Source organism: Phyllobates terribilis, unplaced genomic scaffold, assembly GCF_046119375.1.
Source record: "Phyllobates terribilis strain yellow unplaced genomic scaffold, ASM4611937v1 Scaffold_5__5_contigs__length_657084704, whole genome shotgun sequence".
Lineage (NCBI taxonomy): Eukaryota > Metazoa > Chordata > Amphibia > Anura > Dendrobatidae > Phyllobates > Phyllobates terribilis.
In genome coordinates this window covers 61,277,055-61,300,082 of record NW_027362765.1, presented here as the reverse complement: position 1 = coordinate 61,300,082, position 23,028 = coordinate 61,277,055, and the positions used below count along the sequence as shown (strand labels likewise).

Genomic DNA, 23,028 nt, shown 5'->3' with positions numbered 1-23,028 from the left:
CCTTCAGACTTGCATTGAGAGATTGTGACATAGCTTCTGACTTTCAGCCAGTCAGAAGCTGCGCTCACAAGATGGCGCTGCAAGACCTGAGTGGTGCTGAAAATTGATGAAGACGCCGGAAGGCGAGTATGACTTATGTTTAAAGGGACTCTGTCAGCACAGGATGACTGTTCAAACAAAGTCCCGCCACTCTGTGCTTCACGGCAGAGCCAATCCTTTAAGTTCACCTGCCGACCTGTTTGTTTTCCCTCTATCTCCACCCCCTCTTCTGGCCGGGAGTCTGCATTTCACATCCTTAAAGCCAAATGACAGCCGTTCCTGGCTCTGACACCGGCAAATCCTCACAGCGCACAGTACGTACGATGCGAGGATTCACAAGTCTGCAGTCAGTGACACAGAGGGACGGCAGGCTTGTGGATTTAGACTGGACAACCTCTTTAAGGCTCATTCAGCCGTCGGTCTGTGCTCGGACCGCAGTGCATGGACTGGCCGCGGGTCTCCTGCCCTCAACTCAGCAGCCTTACGAGATCGGCGCCTAGGCCATGCACTGCAGGCCAAGCCCAGACAGATTTCCCTCTTCCAATAATTACACTGTCATAATAATAAAGAGGTTTCCCAATCATATATACCCACTTATATCAATCATTCCCTCCCCTCCCACCTTCCAGGAAGGGAGGGAATGATTGTATGATACAGTCACGTACTAAGATGGTGGACAAATTAATACATGAACAAAAGTTCATTTTAAATTATAGATCTTGGAATAATTATAACTTCCACAATTGGATGTGTTTAAATAAAATGTCCTTCTGTGTAATTGCGGTGTCTGATTGTGTATGGAACACAGTCTGATCATACCACATCTCCTGGGGAGGGTAGGACGCAAAAGAATATACAGACATTAAAGCACAGGGATCACAGCTGATTATTTTAAACATTTCTTTGAAGTAAAATTTTGTTTAAAAACAGGCAAAGAAAGAATCAGCTGTGATCCCTGTGCTGTAATGTCTGTATACTCTCTTTTTCTCTCCCCCTACCCAGGAGATGTGGTATGATCAGACCATGTTCCATACAAAGTGAGACACAGACATTACACAGTACACAGCAGGGGTTATTTATAATATTGTAATAATCAGCTGACATGTGCCTGGTTCAGTGCGGGCTCAGCGCCGGAGCCCGCACTGAACCGGGGGATTACAGCCTGTGCGTACTAATACGGCACAGACTGTAAAGGGGTTAAAATTAACTTTTGATCATGGGAAAACCCCCTTTTAAGTTAGCTGCTCACACAGCCAGTGGCATCACTGTACCCGCCGCCCAGTCAAGAAGAATCTAATGGCTGCCTCAGCCTGCGATCATCGAATAAATGTTAACATTACATACATATTCACAGATTACACACTACTAAAAATATCTTTATTGGTATTCATTAAAAACCTATAAATTCTAAAACACAAATACACCTCAAAACATGGTAACTCAAAGAGTGATGATATAAAAAAAATCAAGTAGTCAAGACTAAGACTAAAAGGGGGGGAAATCACCCTATTTGTCAGCTACTCTTGTTCCTTCTACATTTCCGGAGGTTGATATGCAATTAGCACACCCGCTCCTCGCCGACTAGCCCTTGTCATCCTCGCCACTGCCTCCTCAGCCTCACCCTGCCAGATGCAGCCTCCCCTCAGCACCAGCCTCACCCTGCCGGACGCAGACTTCCCTCAGCACCACCAAACCCCCCTCAGCAGGCTCCCCCATCTCACCATCAGCAGGCCCCACTCCCCCATCACCACCAGCAGGCCCCCCTCCCCTCCAGCAGGCCCAACTCACCAGCCTCCTCCTCCTCTTGCTCAGACACTGCCTGCCACTGCCTCCGAGTCACGCTGCTCTGCTCAGGAATGAAGATGAGCGCGCAGTGTGTCAGGAGATCGGCATCAGGACCATGATGCACCCGAACGCGGCTTAAAGGTATTGTGCCCATTTCCGTCCGCATCATGCAGTGGCGGCACTGTACTGTTGCCCCCGATGCCTGATAAGGAGAAGCAAAGAGTGGGGGGCTCCGGGCTACCAGCGTGACCGGGACCCCCTTCTTGCTTCTTCTCACTGGGCCCCATACAGTAGTAAGGACAGTAATGCCTTGATGGCGGCCCTGGTTGTAACTCTTTAACATGCACATTATGTGCATGGCTCTGCTCACTCTGTAGACACCTTGTACAATCATAGTGTTATGATTGAACCCCAACACTCACATGGGGATGAACAAACCAGGGGAGATGTTTTACCTGTACACCACAAGTTCATACGCCTGCATCTGAGTAAATTAAACATTGACAAATCCCAACTGGCATTAATCCACAGATACTGAGGGAATTGAGCTCAGTAATTAACAGACCGCTGTATCTCATAGTCTAAGAATATCTTGTAACAGGGGTGGTGCCACAGGATTGGAGGATAACTGATGTGGTACCGATATTTAAGAAAGGTAAGAAGGTGGATTCAGGTAACTACCGTCCGTTAAGTCTGACATCAGTAGTGTGCAAAGTTTTTGAGGGCGTCATAAGAGATGACCTGCAGAGTTATATTGCAGAGAATAATATAATAAATGATAATCAGCACGGATTCATGAAAGATAAGTCATGTCTAACCAACATTTTGGGGTTCTATGAGGAGGTAAGTGGAAATCTGAATGTTGGTAATGCTGCTGATGTGATTTATCTGGACTTTGCAAAGGCATTTGATACTGTACCACATAGCAGCCTTATACTGAAGCTACAGAAGCAAGGACCTGGGAGAACTATATGTAGATGGGTAAGGAATTGGCTAAATGATCGGAAACAAAAGGGTCATTATAAATGGTACATTCTCTAAATGGGATATAGTCAGCAGTGGGGTGCCACAGGGATCTGTGCTAGGACCGATTCTTTTTAACCTCTTTATTAATGATCTTGTGGATGGGATTGAGAGTAAAGGATCAGTCTTTGTTGACAACACCAAACTATGTAGGATATTAAACTATGGCCCTGATATTACAAAACGATTTGGATAAGATGACTGAATGAGCAAACACTTGGCAGATGAGATTTAATGTAGATAAATGTAGAGTAATGCACCTAGGATGGAGTAATCTTATTGCTGCATATACATTAAATGGGAGTATACTTGGGACTACAGAACATGAGAAGGACTTGGGTATTCTGGTTGCAAGTAAGTTGAGCAGCAGTACTCAATGTCAAGCAGCAGCCGCAAAAGCAAACAAGATTTTAGTGTGTATAAAAAGAAATAAAATCCTGCGATCCCAATGTACTGTTACCCCTTTATAAATCACTGGTGAGGCCACATCTGGAATAAGGGATCCAGTTTTGGGCTCCACATTTTAAAAAGGATATTCAAAAGTTAGAACCAGTTCAAAAGAGGCAACTAGATTATTACAAGGGATGGAAGGCCTCTCATATGATGAGAGGTTGGAAAAGTTGGGCTTGTTTTGCTTAGAAAAAAAAAAACAAACATGTCTCAGAAGAGAGGTCATTTACAGTTGTGCTCATAAGTTTACATACCCCGGCAGAATTTTTCCATTCTTGGCCTTGTTTCAGAGAATATGAAAGATAACAAAAAAACCTCTCTCTCCACTCATGGTTATTGGTAGGGTGAAGCCATTTATTGTCAAACTACTGTGTTTTCTCTTTTTAAATCTTAATGACCACCAAAAAACATCCAAATGACCTCGAAAGTCGTCGGATTGGAAATCATGAATGATGCCGCCGAACGCTCCATTGTACTCATGAGTACATTCAATTCATCACTGAGCACTCAAGAAGACCAGGAACAGTTTATTCTCCAGTGTGGAAAAGCATCGCCAGGACTATCCTGAACCAAATAAAGCATGTTTCATTAAAAAAAAAAGTAAAACTACTGTAAAATTGTACATTTACTTTACATTTGTTGCAAATAATTGTTAGTTATGTGATGATTGAGTCACCAGTAAACAATGTTGCAATGTTATCAAATGTATATATTACAATTAGTATTGAGCGAGTATGTTCTGTCCGAGTACGCTCGAGCCAAGCTCAGAGTATTTACAGCTGTGTGCATGATTTGCAACTGTAAGGCTGTGTGCCCACGATACGTTTTTTAAGCGTTTCCGCAGCGGCAAAAACGCTGCAGAAACGCTTAAAAAACGCATGGTAGAAGGCCTGCCATGTCCCCCAATGATAATCAGCATGTGCTGTGCACATGCTGTTGAAATTTCCGCTGAGGATTATCATTGCGGAAAAAAATGCAGCACTACCAATTATTTTGCGGAAGTGCTGCGTTTTCGCCGCCATTGACTTGCATTAGAACGTGCCAATTCCGTAAGACTGCATCTGTACTTGTGTAATTGGCGCGTTCTAATGTGCGGATGGTACCCGGGTGGAGAGGAGAGTCTCATCCACACCCAGCTACCATTAAAAAAGCTGTAAAAAAGAATAAAATAAAAAATAAATGTATACTTACCTTCTGGCGGCCCGCGGTGCGCTCCTCCTTGCTTCCCGGCACTTCGCGATGGAATGAAGGACCTGCGCTGACGTCAGAGTCATGTGACGGGTCACGCGACGCTGACGTCAGCAGGTCCTTCACTCTACCGCTGCCGGCAGCCGGGACCGGTGCTGTTTGCATGGATTTATATAGTGTGACCAAGTTGTCAAGCATTTTCCAAGTGATGCTAAAATCGCTTGGAAAGCGCTTGTCAACCCGCATGCGGAAATGCATGTGAAGAACGCTTCACATCCGCATGTCCCTTGCAGGACAACGCATGTACAATCCGCATGCGTTTTTTTTCTGCCAGGGAGATGCAGAAACGCTCAGGAAAAAATCCTGAGCATTTCTGCATCGTGGGCACATAGCCTTTGACAGTTTTATTACATGTGAGGAATGTGTAAGAAATAGACATTCCTCACATGTAATAAAACTGTCAAACAGTTGCAAATCATGCACACGGGAGCGATTTAACCATATCATCGAGCAGCTATAAGTACTCTGAGCTCAGCCCGAACATACTCGGCAAAAGGGTTAACAGAACATACTCGCTCAACACTAGTTACAATCACACCAAAGGGAATTATTCCCTGGGGTGAGACCTAAAAATTTGCACAAAATTTTTGACTGTCACCCTAACGTGCACGGATCTGCGCCGTACACACGTCATACGCGCACGGCTTTGCTACATCTACACTGTAAATCCTACATTCTCCGCACACCTCCACCTTCAGAGAAGCAGACTAATAATAATAATTTTTATTTGTATAGCAGCAACATATTCCAACAATGGAGAAGTAATAAGGTAACACCAGCTCACCTGAGCAATGACGTCCTGAAGCATAGGTGCGATGAACCATTCGCAGTAGTTCCACAGCATAAAGAGAAAGGATTACCAGCTTCATCAATAGTTCAAAAAATAGGTTTCTTTATTGTGAAAAAAAGCTCTTTAAAAACAGATTCCATAGTCACATAGTATAGCCAGGGCAACGCGTTTCGAATGCTAAAGATGCGTTCTTTGTCAAGACTGGCTTGCAAATGGCATACCCATGGTATATGAACCATTGTTCACCAATCGCATACAAAATGGAAGTCACATGATACATAAATTTGCATAAAAAAAAGATAAAACCAATTTGCAGAGTATATGCATAGTAAAAACAATCACATGACAAAGAAGAAATCACATATACATAGAAAAGTTACTCGCTATAATGGAACAGTAGTTCCCTCCGTAAATTTAGTCCATTTGGTTGGCAAGTGTTCAGATGATACATCCAAAATGCTTCTCGATCAAGTAGGCGTCTCCTATTATCCCCGCCCCGAGGAGCAAAGGTAAGTTTTTCAATGCCAAAGACCTGAAATGAGGATGTCTCTCTATTATGCTGCTCAATAAAATGTCTGGAGGCACAAGAAATGTTATGATTAGTGACATTAAAGATATCAGAAAGATGTTCTGCCACTCGCTGTTTTAATTTTCTTATAGTGCATCCCACATATAACAGATCGCAACTGGCACATCTTATGATATAAAACACATAATTACTGTTGCAATTCAGATAGCTTTTTATATTGTGTGTTTCACTAGAATCAGCATTAGTGAAGTTTTTAGTGATTTTTACATAGCGACAAATGCCGCATCTGGTGTAACCACACTTGTAAAACCCTTTACAATTAAGCCAGGTATGCCGTTTTTGTCGATTATTTGGGCGACTAGATGCCAATAGCCCCCCTATTGTTTGCGCCTTTTTTACCACCAACAAAACTCCAGAATCAAGAATTTTAGATAATACAGTATCTTCATATAAAATAGGAAGATGTTTCAGTATTATATTTTTAATCAGTTGAAATTGTGAACTATATCTAAAGGATATAGTTCGCAATTTCAAAGGATAGTGGTGGCAAAAAAAGCGCAAACAAAAAGCGTTGCCCTGGCTATACTATGTGACTATGGAATCTGTTTTTAAAGAGCTTTTTTTACAATAAAGAAACCTATTTTTTGAACTATTCATGAAGCTGGTAATCCTTTCTCCTTATGCTGAGCAACATATTCCGCAGCACTTTACATTTCAGAGGGGACATGTACAGACAATAAAGGACATTAGAGAATAACAATAATCATATAAATCAACAGATACAAGGAGGAGAGAGGGCCCTGCTCGCAAGCTTACAATCCATGAGGAAATAGGGAAGACTCGAAAGGTGGATGGTAACAATTGCTTGTATTGTACAGTCAATCATCAATGTAACACAAAGGGTAATCACATGGTGCTAAATGAACCAGTCACCAACCGGTATTAGACTTCTGTGTCTGTACTTGTTCAAAGTGATGGGGTGTGTGAACAGAAGATTCAGGGACCTGATTTGGAAGGAAGTTTTGTATGGGGGGGGGGGGGGGGGTAGTTAGATAGGTGAGGTGAGGTGATAGGCCAGTCTAGAGAAATATGTTTTTAGGGCACGCTTAAAACTATGGGTATTGGGGATTAATCAAAGAGTCTTGGGTAGTGCATTCCAAAGAATTGGCACAGCACATGAGAAGTTTTGCAGATGGGAGTGGGAGGTCCGGATTATTGAGGATGTTAATCTTAGCTCATTAGCAGAACGGAGGGCACGGGTTGGGTAGTAGACGGAGATGAGAGAAGAGATGTAGGGTGGTGCTGAAGCATGGAGCGCTTTGTGGGTGAGGGTGGTAGGTTTATATTGAACTCTATAGCGGATGGGTAATCAGTGCAATGACTGGCACAGTGAGGAGGCATCGGTGTAGCGGTTGGTGAGGAATATGATCCTGGTGCTGATTGGAGAGGGGAGAGTTTAGTAATAGGGAGACCGATTAGTAGAGAATTGCAGTAGTCCAGACGAGAATGAATAAGAGCGACAGTAAGAGTTACTAGAAACTAGATAAATAGCTATGCTAAATCCAAGTAGGCTGAAAGAACCTGCTCCCTCCGTCCACCAGTATTATCTACGTTCCTCTTTATCACACACAGTCTGTTCCCGCACATTCTCAGTGCCATCATTACCTGACACCACTGCACTCAGTGTCTCCAGCTTCTTCTCTTACATGAGTCCATGTTCTGAAAATTCTAGAATGGCTCCTCCTCCCCCTCCATGTGACTGATCACATGACTGTGACCTCATCACAGGTCCTGTGCGCACAGAACAGCCATATATGTGGTGGCAGCTCTGCAGGTGGAGGTATGTGGAGAGTCCCCATTACTATTAACCCCTCCTGACCCCACACATAAACTTCACCTCATCCAGCACCATGACAACCAGCACAGCAGAGTCCTGCATCCGCTGAGGCCCCTGATCATGTGACCCCTGACTCCTCCCCTCCTGTGACCTCATCACAGGTCCTGTGCGCACAGAACAGCCATATATGTGGTGGCGGCTCTGCAGGTGGAGGTATGTGGTGATCCCCCATTACTATTAACCCCCTCAGTGCTGGTGGCATTTCTATCCTCGTTCCCATATAACTTACTGACAGACGTTTCTTCTCTTTCTCTGGAGCCAGAACTTCTGTTATTTCCCGCTGATGTCGTCGTATGGGGGTTATTTATGGGTCGTGTTTAATAGAAGGTTCTGGGAACATAGAAATTATTAATGAGGTTTATTCCTTCTCTGGTGAGGAAACATCAGTGATTTCCTTATCAGTAAATTCCTTTTACAATTCTGGCCGGTGTCACTTTATGTGATAGTAACTTTAGAACGCTTCAATGGATCCCAGTGATTTTGTTATTGTTTTTCTGTGACACGTGATACTTTATGATAATGGTAAATTTAGCTCGGTATGATTTGTGTTTATTTACAAAAAATATCGAAATTTTCCTAAAATTTGCAATTTACAAACTTTGAATGATTAATTATAATTTTTTTAGGGACCTGTTCAGTTTCAAAGTGAGTTTTGGGGACCAATATATTGTAAAAACCCCGAAAGTGATACCATTTTAAAAACAGCGCCCCTCAACATATTTAGAACTGCTGTCAGTTAGTTTAATAACCCTTCAGGGGCATTTCAGTAATTAATGCAAAACGACATGGCAGGAATGTAAAAAATATATATATTTTTACCACCTAGATGTTGCTAACTTCTGAACAGGTCACTACATATGGCAAACTCTAAGGCTGTTATTTGGCGGTGAATTGTCATGGCAAACGTCAGGACCACACAATCATAATCTAAGGGTGCCAATGAGGTTAAAGAAGGAGCCCCCACACTCTGATAAACATTTAGATGCAGTAGTCACTATTGACAACAGCATCTAAGGCTTTAAACGACCATGGTCAGTGCAAACGCTGATCGTGGCTGATGCAGCAAGTTGTCAGCTATAGTGTACAGCTGATAGCTGCTGGATTGTCACCTGTTGGGGGATGCTATTCTTTTACATATCAGGTCAGTAAAAAGACGTATTGATGGTCATTAAGGGGTTATAAGTCGCCTCCTGCATTGTCACCAATCAGAGCCGCTCTCCGTTCTCCACCGTCCCATAGACGATGAATAGAGAGAAGTGCACACGTCTCCTGGGGAAACCTCTCTGCAGTTCTATACACCGGACTTGTTTGTATCTTGGTTTCTTCAGGCGACATTTGTAATTGTAGTAGTTATAATCAATAACTCCTGCAAATCCCCCTCATGGCCGCTCCCCGGGACCCTCTTAGTTCCATCACTCTCCATCCATATTTCTGGAGGTCCTGTGACCTGAGCTCCGCCTGTAGTGATAATCTCCACCACTACAGTGGCAGTAGAATCTAGATAATTGTGAGAAGGAGAGGGCTCCCTCTATCACACCATTTCTCCACCCATGACCCCATGGCCTCTGGTTCTTCCAGCTATTCTGGCCTGTGTGAAACTGACAGGTCAAAAATATTGCTGTGTTTTAGACCATCGATAAACCCCTTCCAGACACATGACATAACTGTATGCCACATGTGAGATTGTCATCTTGAGGCCTCGTTCACATGTCCGAGTTTTAACATGAACGTAATAAAATGTTACCGGTGTCATCAGTGTTTTGGATCAATGTGTCATCAATGTTTGGTCTGTGTGTCCGTTTCTACCATCCGTGTGTCACCAGTGCTTTTCACGGATGAATAAATAAATAACAGAACTTCTCCTATCCTTTGCAATAATTACGTTAAATATGGAGGGCTCACAAGATGCCATTCGCGTGCTGTTCATGTTTTTCACGTATCCATAGACTTGTATTGGCCCTTTTCATCCATGATACCAGAAGAAACAGACATATGAGTAGCACCATATATTATAATGAGTACATCATGTTGTAGCTGTGAAAAAAATGGATAGAACACGTACATGTAACACGGACGTCTGAATGAGGCCTAAGTGGTAGCCAAGCTCCGACTGTAACAGCCAGGGCTGCTTAACCCTCTAAATGTCGTGATCAATAGCGACCATTTAGATGGTTGTGAGAGGGAGGGGGCTCCCTGTCTGACCCAATTGGTACCCCTGCAACACAATTGCAGGGAGTCAAATTATGACTTCCAGGTCTGCTAGCTACAGTGGCCTGTTAGTCCATGTGTTACACTCACAGCTCTGATTCTTTACAATACATGTGTATTACAATGCATTACAGCAGTGATCAGAGAAGTAAAACTTGAAGTTCCATATAGGGACTTTCATAAAAAGTTATTTTTTTATGAAAATATAAAAAAGCACACAAAATAAAGATAAAAAAAATCACCAAAAAATATTAAGGCAAGAAGTACCCATGTTTATATAAAAATAAATAAAAATGTACACATATTTGGTATCGCTGATTCTGGAACCTAGAACAACCTGATCTATAAACCTGTGTGCCCACTATGCGTTTTTTTAAGCGTTTCCGCAGCGGCAATTCCTCTGCAGAAATGGTTAAAAAACTCTCGGTAGAAGGTCTGCAATGTTCCCCGGAACTTGTGTAATTGCAGAAAAATCCGCAGCACTACCAATTATTTTGCGTAATTGCGGCCATTGACTTGCATTGAATTGCTTAATATCCGCATGATTACATGTGCACATGCTGATATTAAGCAATTCAATGTGCGGATGGTACCCGGGTCTGGAGAAGAGGAGACTCTCCTCCAGACCCGGGTACCATAGTACCTGTAGAAAAAAACAAATTTAAAATAAAAAAATACATTATACTCACCTTCTGATGGCCCCCGGTCTCCATAGTGATGCGTCCTGGCTCCCCGGCAGCTCGCGATGGTCTAAAAGGACCTGCCATGACGTCATTTAGTGATGTGACGGGTCAAGTGACCGCTGACGTCGGCGGTCGCGTGACCTGTCACATGACTAAATGACGTCATGGAAGGTCCTTTTACACAACCGCGAGACATAGGGGAGACTGAACGCATCGGATAAGGAGACCGGGGGCCATCGGAAGATAAGTATAATGTTTTGATTTTTTTCAGTTTTTACCATTTTTATTTTTTTTTTTTAACTACTGTAACTTGGTCACACTATATAAAATCCATGCCGGTTGCATGGATTTATATAGTGTGACCAGGTTGTCAAGCACTTTCCAAGTGATGCTAAAATCGCTTGGAAAGCGCTTGACCAGCCGCATGCGAAATCGCATGTGAAAAATTCTTCACTTCTGCTTGTCCCTGGCTGAGAAAACGCATGTACAATCCGCATGTACAATCCGCATGTGTTTTTTCTGCCACGGAGATGCAGAAACGCTCAGGAAAAATCCGGAGCATTTCTGCATTGTGGGCACATAGCCTTACACTATTTAATCCCTTTAGTGAACATCTTAAAATAATAAATAAAAATCTTCGCAAAATCAATGTGTTTTCATCATACAGCTGAACAAAACAAAAAATAAAACATGATCAAAAAGTAATATGTAAATAGACATGGTATCCCTGAAAACGTCATCTTGTCTCGCAGAAAAATAAAAAAAGTTATAGCGGTCTGAATAAGGTGATGCAAAAACGATTTTCTTTTTCTATAGCATTGTTTTTATTGTGTAAAAGCAGAAAAACATAAAAAATGATATAAATGTGATAGCAATATCGCTGTAATCATACTGACCCGAAGAATAAAGCTGTCTTTATTCTGCCTTTATAGCTGTCTTTAGATCACTTTTTCCACACTGTGAACGGCATAAAAAAAATCTTAAATTGCTGTTTTTTTTTCTAATTCTGCCACTCAAAAGTCAGAAAAGAAAGTAATCAAAAAACGCTGAGTGCCCAAAATTCGTATCAATAAAAACTTCAACTCATCCCGCAAAAACTATAGCTCTCAAAATATGGTGATGCAATAACCTTATTTTTGCAAAAAAGCGTTTTTTAGTGTGTGACAGTTGCAAAACCCAAGAAAGCAATTTAAATCTGGTATCGCGTAATCACACTGACCAGAAAAATAAAGTAGTCTTATCACTTATAATGCACGGGGAATGGCGTAAAAAACAAACAAAAAAAACAATTCTTGAACTGCTGTTGATTTGTTATTCTTTCTTGACGTCACTCTGGAGGTGGACAATGATTCCACCATCCAGACTGACGTTTTTAGAAAGTCTACGTCAGTGAACGCTTTGAGCCACGCCGAATCTGCACATCCCTCACCAATGATTCAGGCCGTCCTGGTCGGAGAGTTCCTGAGGATGAGGCCAGTGGCGGCAGACCACGCGACTGCTATGGGGCCCGTGAGCTGTGGGGACCCATAGTAGTCCAGGGGCAGACATACCGCTGTTGGTGCCGCTGCGCCGGGGGGCCCGCCGGTGCAGCGTCTTCCTGCTCCGCTGCTGACAGGACAGAATGGCAGCGGAGCTGCTGAGATCCGTCCTCTGCTTCCTGCCCGCCGCTTCCTCCCTCACACTGGCACGCGCTGCTTGATGACGTCATCATGCAGCTCGGGCCTGTGTGAGGGAGGAAATTGCAGACAACAAGGATGCTGCGGCCTGTGGGGGAACGGGCAGAGAGGTAAGTGTTTTTTGTTTTTTTTTACTGAAACGCTGGGGAGAGCAATAATGGGGCTGATGGGGCTGGAGAGAGCAATGATGGGGCTGGGGAGAGCAATCGTGGGGCTGGAGAGAGCAATGATGGGGCTAGGGAGAGTGCTGATGGGTCAGGGGAGAGCAATGGTGGGGCTGGGAAGAGCAGAGATGCTGCAGCTTGCGGGGGAACGGGCAAAGAGGTAAGTGGGTTTTTTTGGGGTTTTTTATTGAAATGCTGGGGAGAGCAATAATGGGGCTGATGGGGCTGGAGAGAGCAATGATGGGGCTGGGGAGAGCAATGGTGGGGCTGGGGAGAGCAATCGTGGGGCTGATGGGGCTGGGGAGAGCAATGGTGGGGGCTGATGGGGCTGGGGAGAGAGCCGATGGATCTGGGGAGAGCAATGGTGGGGCTGGGAATAGCAGTGATGCTTCAGCTTGCGGGGGAATGGGCAGAGAGGTGTTTTTTTTATTTTTACTGAAACGCTGGGGAGAGCAATAATGGGGCTGATTGGGCTGGAGAGAGCAATAGTGGGGCTGGGGAGAGCAATGGTAGGGCTGATGGGGATGGGGAGAGCAATCAAGGGACTGATGGGGCTGGGGAGAGCAATGGTGGGGCTGATTGGGCTGGGGAATGCAATGGTGGGGCTGATGGGGCTGGGGAGAGTGCTGATGGGTCTGGGGAGAGCAATGGTGGGGCTGGGAAGAGCAGTGATGCTGCAGCTTGCGGGGGAATGGGCAGAGAGGTAAGTGTTTTTTTTATTTTTACTGAAACGCTGGGGAGAGCAATAATGGGGCTGATTGGGCTGGAGAGAGCAATAGTGGGGCTGGGGAGAGCAATGGTAGGGCTGATGGGGCTGGAGAGAGCAATGATGGGGCTGGGGAGAGCAATCGTGGGGCTGATGGGGCTGGGGAGAGCAATGGTGGGGCTGATGGGGCTGGGGAGAGCGCCGATGGATCTGGGGAGAGCAATGGTGGGGCTGGGAATAGCAGTAATGCTGCAGCTTGCGGGGGAATGGGCAGAGAGGTGTTTTTTTTTATTTTTACTGAAACACTGGGGAGAGCAATAATGGGGCTGATTGGGCTGGAGAGAACAATAGTGGGGCTGGGGAGAGCAATGGTAGGGCTGATGGGGATGGGGAGAGCAATCATGGGGCTGATGGGGCTGGGGAGAGCAATGGTGGGGCTGATTGGGCTGGGGAATGCAATGGTGGGGCTGATGGGGCTGGGGAGAGTGCTGATGGGTCTGGGGAGAGCAATGGTGGGGCTGGGAAGAGCAGTGATGCTGCAGCTTGCAGGGGAATGGGCAGAGAGGTAAGTGTTTTTTTTTTATTTTTACTGAAACGCTGGGGAGAGCAATAATGGGGCTGATTGGACTGGAGAGAGCAATAGTTGGGCTGGGGAGAGCAATGGTAGGGCTGATGAGGCTGGAGAGAGCAATTGTGGGGCTGATGGGGTTGAGGAGAGCAATGGTGGGGCTGATGGGGCTGGGGAATGCAATGGTGGGGCTGATGGGGCTGGGGAGAACGCTGATGGGTCTGGGGAGAGCAATGGTGGGGCTGGGAAGAGCAGTGATGCTGCAGCTTGCGGGGGAACGGGCAGAGAAGTAAGTGTTTTTTTATATTTTTACTGAAACGCTAGGGAGAGCAATAATGGGGCTGATTGGGCTGGAGAGAGCAATAGTGGGGCTGATGGGGCTGGGGAGAGCAATAGTGGGGCTGATTTGGCTGGGGAGAGCAATCGTGGGGCTGGGGAGAGCAATGGTGGGGCTGATGGGGCTGGGGAGAGCGCTGATGGGTCTGGGGAGAGCAATGGTGGGGCTGGAAAGAGCAGTGATAGGGTTGATGGGGCAGGGAGAGCAATGATGGGGATTAGTAGACCAATGACGGGGATGGGGAGAGCAATGACAGGTTGCTGGGAGAGAGCAATGATGGAGGTGCTGGGAGAGTAATGACGGGGGTTGCTGGGAGAGAACAATGATGGGGGTGCTCAGAGAGAGCAATGATGGGGGTGCAGGTAGAGAGCAATGACAGGGGTGCAGGGAGAGAGCAATGACAGGGGTGCTGGGAGAGAGCAATGATGGGGGGTGCTGGGAGAGAGCAATGATAGTGGTGCTGGGACAGAGCAATGATGGGAGTGCTCGGAGAGCGCAATGACGGGGGTGCTGGGAGACAACAATGACGGGGTGCTGGGAGAGAGCAATGACGGGGGTGCTGGGAGAGAGCAATGACAGGGGTGCTGGGAGAGAGGAATGACAGGGGTGCCGGGAGAGAGAAATTACGAGGGTGCTGGGAGAGCAATGACAGGGGTGCTGGGACAGAGCAATGTTGGGGGTGCTGGTAGAGAGCAATGACGGGAGGTGCTGGGACATAGCAATGATGGGGGTGTTGGGAGAGAGCAACGATGGGGGTGCTTGTATATTTTCCGTGTGCACATAGCCTTACAGTTAATTGGGGAGAGTCACAGAGACTGAATAATTTATATTATTGGGTGGTGGAGATTATAGTTAATGGGGGGGCACAGTGCTGCTTATCACTTTATATTTTGATTACTAAGTGGCTAATAGTATATTAATGGGGGGGTTACAGATCTGTATTCAGGGGCGCAGTGGGGGGGAGACACATGTATATATACAATATATGTGACCTTGTTATTATCTAGGCTGGAGATCATCATGACAAGACGAATCGTGACTGGGAGATGTCGACATGAAGGTCTGACCAGACGGAGAAGAAACAGCAGAAACCGACTCTGACCAGACGAGACGTCAGCGGTAAGTGCCTGGATGTAAATATTATTCTGTATCTGCGCTGTATGACTTGGAGTGATAATGTTACATGTATAATCCCTTAGGCTGCATTCTCACATTTATGTGAAATGTCAGATTTTTTTATCGAATGGTCCACGGACTTGTAGAGTTTTATAGATCCATTCACACATCCATGAAAATCACGGATCTGAGAATGAGATCTGTGAGCATCAGAGAATGTCATTTTCTGATCCGATTTTGATTAGAATAGGACATGCTCAATGTGTCTGTAAAACAGGGCAGCACACAGACACTGCACACAGTTGCAGGAATGTAGCCGTATTATGTATAGCACAGTCCCTTAGTACATAGTGTACTCACTTAATATGTATAGCATACGCCCTTAGTATATAGTGTACTCGCTTATTATGTATAGCGTCGTCTTTAGTTATATAGTTTCATCTTTTATTATGTATAACACCCTCCCTTATTACCTACCTTCCTCTCTTGCTCTCCCCTCACAATTGGGGGATCATACTATGTTGGGGTCAGCAAACTTTGCCCTGGGAGTTGAGGTGAGGTACAGTAGGGTCATTATACTGCGCATGTGGAGGAATTCACCATGGAGGTATCATACTGTGTTTGGGGGACACTTTTGTTGGTATCACACTTTATGGGACAATGAAAGAGGGGCCTAGGATGTCAGCAGGAGGAAAATTACTATGTAAAGGCTGGAAGGTTGTGTGATCTGCTCTTCTGTGACCCTGACAATTATTAACTTTTTTTGGGGGGGGGGGCCCAATTTGAACTTCTCCTATGGGGCCCCATGAATCCTATTTACGCCTCTGGATGAGGCAGATCTGCTCTACCAATTCTAAATTTGAGGCCCAGGCTGCTGATTTAACGGGACATTTTAAACAACGTGGATACAGCAACCGTAGCATCAGACGTGGCTATGACAGGGCGCGGGGTACTCCGCGCAATAGCCTATTATACTCTAGTCAGGCCAAACGGGAAGGATACACAGGATAAAACTCCTTATATCTTATCATTTAATCGCGAGTGGGATACCATGCGACAGGTCCTTACTCGACACTGGGGAATTCTTGGCACGGAGCCCTCCCTGTGGGGTCATCTTGGTAATTACCCACTGATAACAGCCTGATAGGCAAGAAATTTGGGGGATATGTTGGTATCCAGCCATTATGTTCCCCCTGTATCCAATCCATTCCGGTCCTATGGTCCCACCGAGGGATGCTTTCCTTGTGGTCGCTGTCTCGCCTGCACTAATGTCCTGCACTGTGTCTCTTTCACATCCTCCTATGGCTCCCGTGAATTCAAAATTGCTCATTACATCTCCTGCAGCACTAGCAATGTGATATACTATGCTACCTGCGGGTGTAATTTGATATATATAGGATTGACATCAAGGGAGCTGCGAGTGAGGGTATGCGAGCATGTGTGGGACATTGGGGCGGCCAGGACGGTGACTGACCCCCGAGAGCTTAAGACCCTACCACCTCACTTCAAGGCAATACATAATTGTGATTTTAAAACGCTAAAAGTGTGTGGGATAGAGGCAGTACATCTTGGCTTTCGGGGGGGTAATGTTAAACAGCGCCTGGACCAAAAGGAGGCCAGGTGGATTGGTAATCTAGATACGGTGAGCCTGCGGGGCCTCAATGAGGCTTTGAGTTTCGCCTCCTTCCTGTAATCTTGATCTTTTTGGTTTGGTTCTCCTGCAGATTCTATGTAATATTTCTGTGGTATATGTGATTTTAATTTTGCTTTTTTCTCCATTATCTTGATTTTAATTTACTTTTTTATATTCTCTTTTATATAGTGTGCTACTTTGAGGAATTGATATGCATTTCTACAGGGACCTTTAATTGGACATGAAATAATGAAGCGTTAGGATGAAAACTTTTAATACGGTCAGCTGTGGCCCCCCTTTTTCTGATATAGAATCACACAGTGTACCATTGTTGTTCACCATTGTTGTGTGAACTTTGCATTATTGTGTATATTTATTGCGTTGTGTGGTTCTTGATCTGTTATACTCTTTATTGTTTGTGGATCATACTGTATCGATGTGACGTTATGTTATAAGTATTTGACGCGCCCCCTGGGCTGTGGGGTACTCGGCAGCCGGGCCTCTGGTTGCTGGGGGATATCACGGTAGCTGGCCCGGTCCATGACCTAGGGTGGTCAGTAAAAGGGGGAATAGTTTATAGGGGATTTGGGAAAGTGTTCGTGACGCCACCTGTGGATTGCGGCTAAAGGGTGCCGCCGCTGCGGAGCAGTCCTCTGGAGCTGATGTTATGGCAGCAGGGATGGTGTGGCTCTCCACAGGTAGAGCTAGCTCCAGGGCAGTATAGGGGTAGATGGCAGGACGGTCCCGGAGGAAAGACGGACACTCACACGGGGGTAAGCTGCAGTACCTTTACTGGTGATGGTGCAGGCACGGTCCAGGGTACTCCGGACGAAGGGCGCACTTTTGGACTCTCCCCATTGAGCGGGTATAGGGCCTCCTGATCGGTGGCTTTCCTCGCTAAGCTTCTGACCTGCCTGGAGCTAGGCCTAGCTTGGTTACTGTCTCTCTTTGCACCTGCTGACCTGGTGGTAGGGCTTTCTTTTGGAGATCACTCTTCCTGGACGCTGGGGCCTCCATGACTCCTAGCCCTGGTACTGTAATCAGCGTTTGGTGAACCTGGGACCTGTAGTCCTCCAGGGGTTCCGGTGGTTCCTACTGGGTATAAAGGGTCCCTGTAGGCGCGGACCCGGTGTCCGGTATATATATCAGGGTGAGCCTGGTATGCTCCTCTGCCCCCTCGCTACTTCTTCCTTCTCTCGCCTTCGGCCACTCAAGGCCCTCACTAGGCCTTCACACGTGCTGTAGGCCTCGGCTCGCCTAAGCACAGCAGCCAGCTTGCTGCCTCTTCGCTGCTCTCGGAGCGTCAGCACGCTCTCAGACTCTGAGCTCTGTCTGAACTAAACTCACTTCAGACTAACTCTCTCGCAAACTTCTGTGAGCTGCCTGCCTCCACCCTCCCTATATATATCCCTATCAGGGCTCCCTCTGCTGGTCTGAGGTGGTAGGGTGGAGGTGTGTGAATGTAGTGAGGGCCTCTTGTGGAGAAGTCCATCCATGCACCCTTCTGGGTTCTGTGGCACCAGTGCACAGCAGGGCACCACATACCACATATTCATTTGTTTATCGGCTCTTCTATGATGAGAATCCACGTCCTACCATTACAAACCTCTTCTTCCCCCTTGCCTTTACCTGTGAAACTGGCGCTGTGAGCATGCGTTACGGTGGTCTGCCTCGCCTGGCGCGCGCCCGGCTATCTGATGCCTTCTGCTCATCGCGCCCTCGCGCATGCGCGGTTGGCATGACGGCCCAGGCGCACGCAGTGATGACGGAGCACCCCCAGCGCATGCGCCATACATAGCGCTGCGGCCGTGGATACGGACACTCTAAGCAGCTTGCAGTCATGTGATGAGTCACATGACCTTTTTGGGGGCGTATTTAAAGGTCCTTGTACCTGCCATCTAATCAGCCTCTTGAGAAAGCCAGACATCTTGAGGCATTCATTGCCACTAATCCTTTTCATTCACAGCACCCTACAACTCCCCTGTTCCAACTTTTGGTAAGGCTATTGTTGTTTATTGACTGTGGGCTTATGATTTCGTTGTGGCACACTTGCGCCTATAGTTGTATACGGATATAGCCCACAGTTCCTCTTGTATTCCTTTAAGCTTGCCCTGCTTTTTCCCTCATCCACTGTCTCCATCTTTCTTTAGACAATTCAGCAGTGGGAATGGGTGTGTGGTTTGTATGGTGCTGTTCCTCTTGGCACTAAGCACATTTGCCGTTTGTGTAATGATTATACTATTTATTATGATGTGTTATATTATCTAATGTAATAAAATTGCTTTTTTTCTAGCATTTAAGCTCCTTTTCTCCTTTTTGATTTGTTATTCTGCCTCCCAAAAATTGCAATAAGGCTTACTTAACATATATGCTTCACTCTGCGCTGAGCGCTTATGCTGGGGTTTACATGTAAGTCTCTGAAATACATGAATACCACAAGAACATTCCCTAAAATTAGGCAGATGGAGTAATTTTTTTCCTATGATTTGGCTGTGTTCGTCTTTTATGCATCTTTTTAGGCATACACAAGAGCACGGTCTGCCACAGTTTTCTGCACTTCTGAAAATACGCTGAACAGAGGACAGAAGGTGTCCAGAATAACTCTGCTGCCTAATTAGTGAATCGATCCATTGGGGTTTTCATCTGAATCACGTGTTTTGAAGTTTCAAGTTGAGGTCGAAGGGGTAATGTTTCTCCTTGTGGAGATTGGCATACCGGTTCTGGCATGCCAGGTTTAGTCACCATGCAATGCTCCTCTGGGAAATGCAATATGCAAATTGCCTCTTCAGAGAGGAAGAAAACTTGAACTCTATCGCGCCACCTGTTGGAAGTCAAAATCGACCCTTTAACGAGTTTGCAAGAAAATGAATGAGGCGTTCAGTTTCCAAAATAGGTTCCCATGTGGGGGGTGGTTTTAAGTTGTTTCTTCACCCTCTGGGGCTCTTTAAATCAACATGATATCCAAAAGTTATTCTAGCAAAAATTGTGTTCAAAAGTTAAATGCCACTCCACCCCCCCTTCCGTTTACCCCAAAAATATTTTTCACCCACATATGAGGAATTGGCGTACTCAGGAGAAATTGCAGAACAAATTATGTGGTCTATTTTCACCTGTTACCTTTAGGAAAATGAAATATTTAGAGCTAAAGCAAAATTGGAAAAAATGTCCAATGTTATTAAATTTTGTAGTCTATTCCAGCCAAATCTGAGCTTGAAAAGTCAAATGGCACTCCTTCCCTTCCAAGCCTTGCCGTGTGCCCAAAAAGTAGTTTCCCACCACATTTGAGGTATCGCATACTCTGAAGAAATTGTTCAACAAATTGGGTGGTTCATTTTTTCTTGCTATTCTTGTGAAAATGAAAAATTTGGAGCTAAAGCAATATTTTAGTGAAAAACACATAATTTTATATTGCTTTCTTCCACTTTGCAATTATTCCTATGAGGCACCTGAAGGGTTAACAAACTTCCAGTATGCTGTTTTAGATGAAGTGAGGGGTGGCATTTTAACAATGGGGTCTCTCTGGGGGTTTTCCGACATATGGAATACTCAAAGTCACTTCAAATGTGAAGTGGTCTCTGAAAAATTAGGATTTATACATTTTGCTGGAAAAATGAAAAAAATACTGCTAAACTTTTAACCTTTCTAATTTCCTAAATTTCCTAAAATTATACATCTATACATATGTTACAAAAATTATGCTGACATAAAGTAGATATGTGTAAAATGTTATTCATTAATTATTTTGTGCCAACTAGTATGACTATTTGTTTTGAGGGCATCAAAATTCAAAGTTCAAAAATTCAGAATTTTTCAAAACTTTAATAAAATTTTTGATATTTTCATAAAAAAATATATCATATCGACCTAAATGTATTACTATAATGAAGCATTAATTGAATCATTTCACTCATGTCTATTTATATCTCCTCTTGTTTCTTCCGATTATCCAGTAAATATATCATCTTACATGGGATTGAACAGATGTAAAGTCATAAACAAATTCTCCCCACTCAGGTCCCTACAATATCGGATCCTCTCAGTGGAGATCTTCTATATAAGAGAATTGTCCTGATTGACCCATCAAGGATGGATAGAGACAGGGACAAGATGGCGGAGAGGATATTACACCTCACCCTAGAGATCCTCTTCCGGCTTACTGGAGAGGTGAGAGATTCTGATGACGTCACATTACATCATTCTTATCTATGGGAATAACAGATGGACTGAACTGGAGAGGTGAGGACTCTAGAAATGTCTGTAGTGAGATTTATTAATGTGTCTCTCCATAACCAGGATTACACAGTAGTGAAGAAGACCTCTAGTGAGCGCTGTCAGGACCCTGTGTCTGAGGGATGGGGAAGACCCCTGAGCCCAATCACGGGGCCTCCACCTCACCCCCTGATACATGAGGACACCAATGACCAGAAGATCCTAGAACTCACATACAAGATGATTGAGCTGCTGACTGGAGAGGTGACACTGCTGGGAATGCTGGGACATTATACAGTATCACTATGAAGGGATTGGGGATGACTGTATCATTGTATGTGTCAGGTTCCTATAAGGTGTCAGGATGTCGCCATCTATTTCTCCATGGAGGAGTGGGAGTATTTAGAAGGACATAAAGATCTGTACAAGGACGTCATGATGGAGGTTCCCCAGCCCCTCACATCACCAGGTAATAGACAGGACTAAATACACACGGCCTATAATTATCTGTATGTAAAGAATGAATTCAGTCCATGTATGTGTTTCCCCCAGTTCTATCCAGTAAGAGGACAACACCAGAGAGATGTCCCCGTTCTCTTCTTCCACAGGACTGTAAACAAGAAAATCTCAATGTTTCCCCGGATTATCAGGTAGATGGAGAGAAGTTGTTATGAAATCTCCCCTGTGATGTGTAGAAGACTGTGAAGGTCTTGTGTTCAGTCTTGTTTTATTCCCCAGTACAATGTCAGATTGGTGTGCCAAGGGCCCACCCGTAACATTTACTTTGGGGGCCCCACTTTTCACCTACATGCAAATATTACACTACCATCGTTCACAAATTGACCTATATCTCTATGTAATAATAAACTGGGTAGTTTGGTTAAAGAATGATGATGTGCAGCTTTTTTCTGTACAGAGTGAAACAAGTGAATTATGCCAAGTACTGTCCATACAGTGGGATTGGGGGCCCATATCTGCACAAGGGCCCACCGGGGAATTCCCCTGTTCCCCTATGGGCCAGTCCGAGCCTGCCTCAGTATTATACATTGAATGGCCAATTAATTACTGAGAATGTTGTGATCATGGAAAAATATCCAGTGATATTGAATCCTGTGGATGTAAACATTCATCATTTAGGTATCTGCAGCTAAATACAATGATGGTGTTCATCTAATATATTAGAATGCATTCATCATTTTTAAGCACAGATGGGCTATAACAGTTCCAGTGTCATTGCTGTCTAACAGAAACCAAAAGAAATAAAACTTTATTTAGGCAAAAGCGAGCAACAATTATATCACTGAGCAGTGGAAAACATTGTTTGGAGGAATCCAGGTTGGTGTTGCATCCTGATGATGGAAGGATCAGAATTTGGCACAAGCAGTATGAATCCATGTATCCTTCCTGTCAGATGTCAACCTTTCAGACTTGTGGTGTAATTGTGCGAGGAATGGGTTCATCCTGGGTTTTCTGATACCTGTGGATGGATGTTTGGACACTAGAGCTTACCTAAACATTGGGACAAACCAAGTTCATCCCTTCACAGCAGCTCTTTACTGTTTTCAACAAGGAGAATGAACCGTGCCATAAAGGTCACATAGTCATAGATTGTTTCCAGTGTAAGAGTCACACGGACCAAGGTGTCTTGATCCTAGACACCAGTGAAACATGGGCTTGGTTGCGGTCGCACCCTCTGCGTCAGTGATCGTTAAGCCCCTGCCTATAAAATATCTCTGGGACGAGGTAGAATGGGCTGTTCTATACTGGTTAGCACCTCCAATTAATTACCAATTCATGCATATTTCTGCAGAAATACTTAATCACCTAGAATCTTTGACGCAATAAATTGCTGAGGTTCTAAAGGGCAAACGAGGTTCTACATGACTATAGATGGGTGTCTCTAGTAAAGTGGCCATTCAGTGTAAGTTTTACATTTGGTGGAGATGACAGGATAAAGCTGATCATAG

The 23,028-nt window shown here is 44.9% G+C and overlaps 1 protein-coding gene across 8 annotated transcripts in view; it reads left to right on the top strand.

The window, feature by feature from the left end:
• LOC141271991 (uncharacterized) overlaps positions 1-23,028 on the top strand; it is a 240,378-nt gene that overhangs the window by 200,185 nt on the left and 17,165 nt on the right. For 7 of the 8 annotated variants that reach the window (XM_073682259.1, XM_073682258.1, XM_073682253.1 and 4 more), the window contains 2 exons: positions 21,407-21,530; positions 21,614-21,711. In XM_073682259.1, the coding sequence (XP_073538360.1) occupies positions 21,407-21,530; positions 21,614-21,711 (222 nt within the window). Of the gene's footprint in view, positions 1-20,866; positions 21,017-21,145; positions 21,326-21,406; positions 21,531-21,613; positions 21,712-23,028 lie in introns of all 8 variants that reach the window. The other variant, XM_073682260.1, reaches the window with a different exon arrangement.